The 6,334-nt window shown below is 34.8% G+C and overlaps 1 protein-coding gene across 1 annotated transcript; it reads right to left on the bottom strand.

The window, feature by feature from the left end:
* Window positions 1-765: 765 nt before the first annotated feature.
* On the bottom strand, window positions 766-1,215 carry LOC140920397 (secreted RxLR effector protein 161-like). Its single transcript, XM_073368667.1, has 2 exons — window positions 1,148-1,215; window positions 766-1,093 (listed from the first exon to the last, which is right to left on the bottom strand). Exons 1-2 carry the CDS (start codon window positions 1,213-1,215, stop codon window positions 766-768), a joined length of 396 nt encoding a protein of 131 aa, XP_073224768.1.
* Between the last annotated feature and the right edge of the window lie 5,119 nt (window positions 1,216-6,334).

Here is a 6,334-nt window from a genome sequence, read left to right as displayed (position 1 = left end):
AAATCAAACTCTTTTATTTTTCTATTTTTTTGTCAAACATTTTTTATAACAAAACCCATTTTCGTTAAACAAAATCAACACATCAACATTTTCTAACCAAGAACTACGTAGCTTTGATTTCTCCATCGCACCGAGAGATACGTAGGAGCAAGATCACATTCTTGTCAAGCACATAAATAAAAATTTCTTTTTTTTGTCCTTTACTTGTTAAGTACATATTTATTTCAAAATCATATTTTAAATATAGTAATAATTGTTATTCGTATTTAATAATAAAGAAAAATAAATATACTTAAGTTAATATTAATTTTGCACAATTAATTATAGGTAACCGTATATTAACGGATGTCGTAGGGTGCTAGTACCTTCCCTAGCATAATCGACTCCCGAACTCAAAATTTGGTTTCAAATACCACATTTTTTTATTTTTACTATTTTAAGGGTTTCCCAATATTTTCCCTATTTTAAAATAAATTTTGGTGGCGGCTCCATTGAATTCGAGAAATACTCGAAATTTTAGGCCGCGACAGTATTTTTGTCTCGCATGTCTTCAAGCTACTTGTAACGACTTCGAGCCTATAAGAATAAGGAGTAAGAGTAAAAAATATGAGGTAAAGTCAAAAAGATTTAAATAGATAAATTTTTCTCTATAGAATAAATATCAATAACATATGTGGTTCTCTAGTGACACAATTGGGTTTCAAGTTTTATGGTTGATTTGTTGTTTATCTTCAATTTTACTGCTTCAACATTTTTTAGTCTCAATTATGTCAACAATTCAGCCAACCATATTCCTTGGCAAGCCTCCATTGATGCAACCACATATTCAACTTCACAAGTGGATAATGCTACAATGATTTGCTTTCTTGAACACCATAAGATTGGTGACTCATTTATCATAAACACATAGCCTGAGGTGTTTTTCCTATCATCTTTATCTCCACACCAATCTACATAAGTGAAGCCAGTCAATCCAGCTTCATCTCCATTTTGGTTCCTAGCATAAATTAGTCCAAGCTCACGTGCTTCTTTAATGTACCTCAAAATCCTTTTAGTTGTCAAGTAGTGAGGTGTTCTGGGCTTCTCCATATATCTATTAATCATTCCAACACTATATCAAATTTACGGTCTTGTGTTGCACAAATACCTCAAGGATCCTACCATTGGCTTGAATGTTGATGGATCAACCATCTCCTCATTGTCTTCCTTGGACATTATCTGCCCTTATTCTGATCGTGTACTTGAACCATTACACTTTTGCATATTAAACCTCTTTAATACACCATTAGCACATTTCTTTTGATGCATAAAGACTCCATTCTCTTTGATCACAAATTCAATACCAAGAAAGAATGATAATGTGCCTAAATCTATAATTTCAAATTCCTTTTGCATTCTGCCCTTGAATTCCTTTTGCATCAACATATAGACATATTAATAGTGTAGGTGATGCTAGTGTTGCCTTCTTGACATAAACTTCATGCTCATTCACACACTTTTCAAATTGCTACTCTATGAGGAATCTGTCAATCCTCTTGTTCCAGACACTTTCCAGCTTGTAGACACTCTATTCCTTGCCTTTTATCTCATATCTTGGTGGTTGTTTCACATATACTTCTTCTTCCAATGGTCCATTGAGGAATGTTGATTTGACGTCTAGCTGATACATTGGACCAACCTTTGTAACTAGCTATTGATACTACCATCCTCATTGATTCAATCCTGACCAATGGTGCAAATACTTCATCATAATCTAGCCCAGGCCTTTGCAAAAATCCTTTTGCTACAAGTCTGGCCTTGTACTTGGGAATCTGTCCATCAGACTTTAATTTTATTTTATAGACCCAATTCACATCAATTGGTCTTTTGTGCACTGCCAGGGTCATCAACTCCAAGGTTTCATTCTTTTATATGGCTTTTAGCTCTTCCTCCATTGATAGTCTCTATTTAGGATCACTTAAGACCTCATCATCACTGACTGGTTTGGATTCAACAAAAAATATAAAATATATTAAATCTCCATCTGTAGTGATGGTTGAGTCAGATGTGACCTCATATGGATTTAACCTGACTGAAGGTTATCTGACTCTTTCAGATCTTCTCATAGGTTTAGGAGTTGGCTGACTTGTTGTTCCTGTTGTTGTGCCTGCTGGCTGGCCCCTCATCCACCTCTACTACTACTGCTCTGCTAGCTGGACTGATTGAGTTGATTGGTCTGTCTAGGCTGGCTGCACTTTTCGAGTTGGCTGCATTTATCTTTTAGTCCCATCCTTTTAACTTATCTACCAATATGTCCCTGCTTACTACTACCTTGTCTTTGTTTGGATCATAAAGCTTGTAAGTGAAGTAAAAATGTCGATTTACAAGGAAGGGGGTTTGAATTGTAAATGTACCTTTTAAAAATTCATGTTAAAATCTTAAGAAAATAACTCAAGATTGATCTTGGTTAAGAAAACAGAGAAACAAAGAATGTTCTTGATTTTATTATAAAATAGAGAACGTTCCTTGATTAGCTTAAAACAGAAAATCAGTTTGTGTTTTATCTTAGTTAATCAATTAAGTTTAAAAAATAAAGGGATAGGATAAAGAATACCACATAAAGAAATATCTTGGTTCACCCAACTTGGGTTACGTCCAGTCTTCACAATGTGAAATTTTCCACTAAGTGTTTAAAACAAAGAACCTTCTTGATTTTACAGCACCTAGTCTAGATCAACCTTGATCTATTTCAATCTCTATTACTTTCCACCCAGAAAGCAACAACAACACCTATCTAACTTTGATAGGATTCAATACAATCTAAACAAACTATAAAGAAACTCTTATAGTTTGAGTTTTTACAATAATTGTTTTTTACAAAATCTGAGATTTCTCAACTCTTGTTTGAGAATTGATTCTTTTACAAAGGATTCACTGATAATTACACAATCTAATATGAGACTTTAGATCTGCTTTTTCTTTGTGAAATTTCAAAACTTCAAGTATGTGTATGTGAATGCTTTGTGGGATTTTACAGCACTTGAAATTCTTGCTTTGCTCCTGGATATTGGCCTTCTATTTATAGGCTTTAGAAGCATTTAATGAGGGTCAAAAAGAGTTGTTGGTAGTGTTCTGTATTTTTGACTGAAACCAATTTTTCAGAATAAAAATAATCCAGCCATTGATTCAAAACTGCTTTTGCCTTTTCTGTTACAGCTTTAAATCAGTTTTGTCTTCAAGTTAAAAAGCCTTTGAAGTTTCTCCCTTGATTTTGGATGGTACAGTTTCGATCTTGAGTCTTGAATGTATCCAATCGAATTTGGAGAAGAATTATAAGCCATTGCAGAAGAGAAAAAAATTGATGCTGGAGTTATGCAGAAAACAGAGATTGATTATCAATCTGGATCTGTCAATTTGATCTTTCTGGAGTATTGATGATCAATCTGGAGTTCCTCTTTTGATCATTCTAGATGTCATTTACAATGTCTTATCATATATCAAGGTTGATCAAACTTTCTTGTCAGTTTGATTTTAGAGTTACAAACTGTTCTTATTTTTGACTGTTTTTGAGTCCTTTTATTTTAGTGATCAGATAGCCTTTTTGATTTGGGATGAATCCTACTTGTTCCTTGCCATGTACTGATTCTCTGTGAATAAATTTCCAAGGCAGACTCTTTGTTAAAGAGGTAGGAAAAGATTGGTCAATATGATGTGATGAACATTTTTGAAACTGGAGATCATTCTTTGTTTTAATGTTCTTGTTGCTATCTTCTCTGTTTTTGCTTGATTCTGTTCTTAATTAAACTCACTCAAAAGCACAAGTTAAATTAACATAACATTTTAGAATCATAATTAACTTTCTTAATTAACCTTTGTTTATTTTCATCAAAACTTTAAATATGGAGTTTGTCTCAATAGTAAGCCCCAATTGAATCATATCCCAGCAGTACTATATGTCCAACCCTATCATCCAGTTTTTTCTATTTTTGAGTTGGCATATGTCTAAAGCATATATAGCCAAACACCCTTAAATGGATTACACTTGGTTTCCTCCCAGTCCAGGCTTCTTCTGGTGTCCTATTGCCAATTCTTTTAGTTGGGCACATGTTCAACATATAGACTGATGTTGAGGTTGCTTCTCCCCAAAACTTGTGTGGTACTTGTTCCCTTTCGGCATGTTTCTAGCCATGTTCATTATGGTTTTGTTCCTTCTTTCAGCAGTCCCATTATGTTGTGGGGTGTATGGTCCAATCACTTCATGTAACATTCCTTCCTTTTCACAGAATTTATGGAATTCATGAGAATTGAACTCTCCTCCTCCATTTAACCTGATTACCTTCAGCCTACATTCATTTTGATTTTCTGCCATCACTTTGAATCTTTTAAACGCATCAAACACTTCACCTTTTCTTTTGATTATGTATATCTAGATTTTCCTTGTGAAGTCATCAATGAATGATACAAAAAAATTGTTTCCTCCTATTGCTATTTCTTCAATTGGACCACAAACATCATAAAAGATTACCTCGATCATTCTTGAAGATCTGCTTGGCAGTTCTTATTTGAATGAATTCTTGTGCTGCTTGGCATGACATCATGCCTCACATATCTCCTTTGGTATCTGAGTTCCTGGAATTCCTAGCACTATACCTCTGCTCTGCAACATTTGAAGACTTCTGAAGTTCAAGTGTCCAAACCTCTGGTGTCACAACCAATTTTCACTCCTGACTTCAGCAGCTAAGCACTTATTGTCACTGATCTGAATCTCAATTTTGAAGGTTCTTTTTTTTGGACAATGGTACCTTCAAGATAAGCCTCTTTGTACTATCAAACATATTCATTTCACCATTCTCCATCTTCATTGAATATCCCTTTTCAAGCAGATGTACAAGGCTCAACAAATTGTTTTTCATGGTTGGCACATAAAGCACATCACATATGAAGGATTGCTTGTCGTCTCTTCTTTGTACCAGCACCTTGACTACTCCTTCTGCAGTCATTGAACTCTTATCTTTTTATTCTTTTATCAAGACTCACAAACCACCCTCTATGCCATGTCATATGGTTTGAACAACATGTGTCAAGGTACCACTGCTCTAGACAATCATCATCTGATTTTGTTGTAGCCATTAGTAACATATCATCTAAACATGAGTCCTCAGCTGCCATTTGAGCTTCATCATCTCTTTGGACCTTCTTGGATATGCATTTATCTGCAAAATACCCCCATTTTTTACAATTGTAACATTGAATCCCCATCTTTTTAAACTTTTTCTTGCCATTTGAATTCTTGATGTTGTTATCACTTATGTTCTGATTCTTATTTCTTGAATTTCCAGCCCCTTCATCAGAATCATGCTTCTTCTACAACTTGAATTTTCCCTTGACTTTCATGTGCTTCACACCACCTTGGCTGGTCTTCTTGCTAAGTTGGGCCTTGAGTGCCTACACTTCAGATGTTGAGGTTGTTGCACACCTTTCTCTTACTCTCATCTCATGAGCTTCTAAGGAGCTTTGCAAATCATCCACCTTCATCTTCTCAAGATCTTTTGACTCTTCAATGGCTACTACAATATGATCAAACCTTTGTGTTAATGTTCTAAGAATCTTTTCAATAACTACCACTTCAGTTATTGATTCACCATTTGTTCTCATTTGATTAACAACAACCTACACACGATTGAAGTAATCATCCCTGGTTCATCTTCTTCCATATGCAACAATTCATATTTCCTTCTTAGCATTTGGAGTTTCACTTTCTTGGCGTTTTCCTCACCTGTATAGTACTTGCCCAAGATATCTCATGCCACTTTTGATGTAGATGCTTTTGAAATCCTCTCAAAGTTATTCGAATCCACACTTTGCTAGATGTAGAACAAATCCTTGCAATCTCTTTTCTTGGAATCCTTGAATGTTGTTTGCTGCCTTTTCTGTGGGATTGGTACCTAGTTGTTCATAGCCTTCTTGGACAATCTCAAACACTTCTTGAGCTCCAAGTAGTAATCTCATAGATGTTGACTACCTCTCCCAATTTTTCCCATAAAAAATTGGCATGTTAGATGGAAAACCCCCTCCATTCATGATTTCTTTCTTTTATCTCTTGTGTTTCCCAATTTGAAATCACCTCACTTTTATCTCGGGTTTCCCTAGATTAGAGCTTTAGCTCTTGATGCTAATTGTTAGAACAATTCTTAGGATGAGAGGAATTGGAACTATAGAAGAAAAGGAACGAATGGAATTAGTTTTTACTGCATTACTTGTATTGCAAGCAATCTGCCCAGCCTTACATAAAAAGAATAGGGAGTGGGTTTACTAACCAAAACAAGCACACACACAAAAAATATATATATATATA

Source organism: Cicer arietinum, chromosome 5, assembly GCF_000331145.2.
Source record: "Cicer arietinum cultivar CDC Frontier isolate Library 1 chromosome 5, Cicar.CDCFrontier_v2.0, whole genome shotgun sequence".
NCBI classification, from domain to species: Eukaryota; Viridiplantae; Streptophyta; class Magnoliopsida; order Fabales; family Fabaceae; genus Cicer; species Cicer arietinum.
This window is presented reverse-complemented; position numbering and strand designations above follow the sequence as displayed.

Bases quoted from the DNA above. Each gene is read 5' to 3' on its own strand.
- LOC140920397 (XM_073368667.1), bottom strand. From the start codon at position 1,215: ATGTCCAAGGAAGACAATGAGGAGATGGTTGATCCATCAACATTCAAG. The intron at 1,094-1,147 runs GTATTTGTGCAA...AATGATTAATAG, and splicing joins CCAATGGTAGGATCCTTGAG to ATATATGGAGAAGCCCAGAA.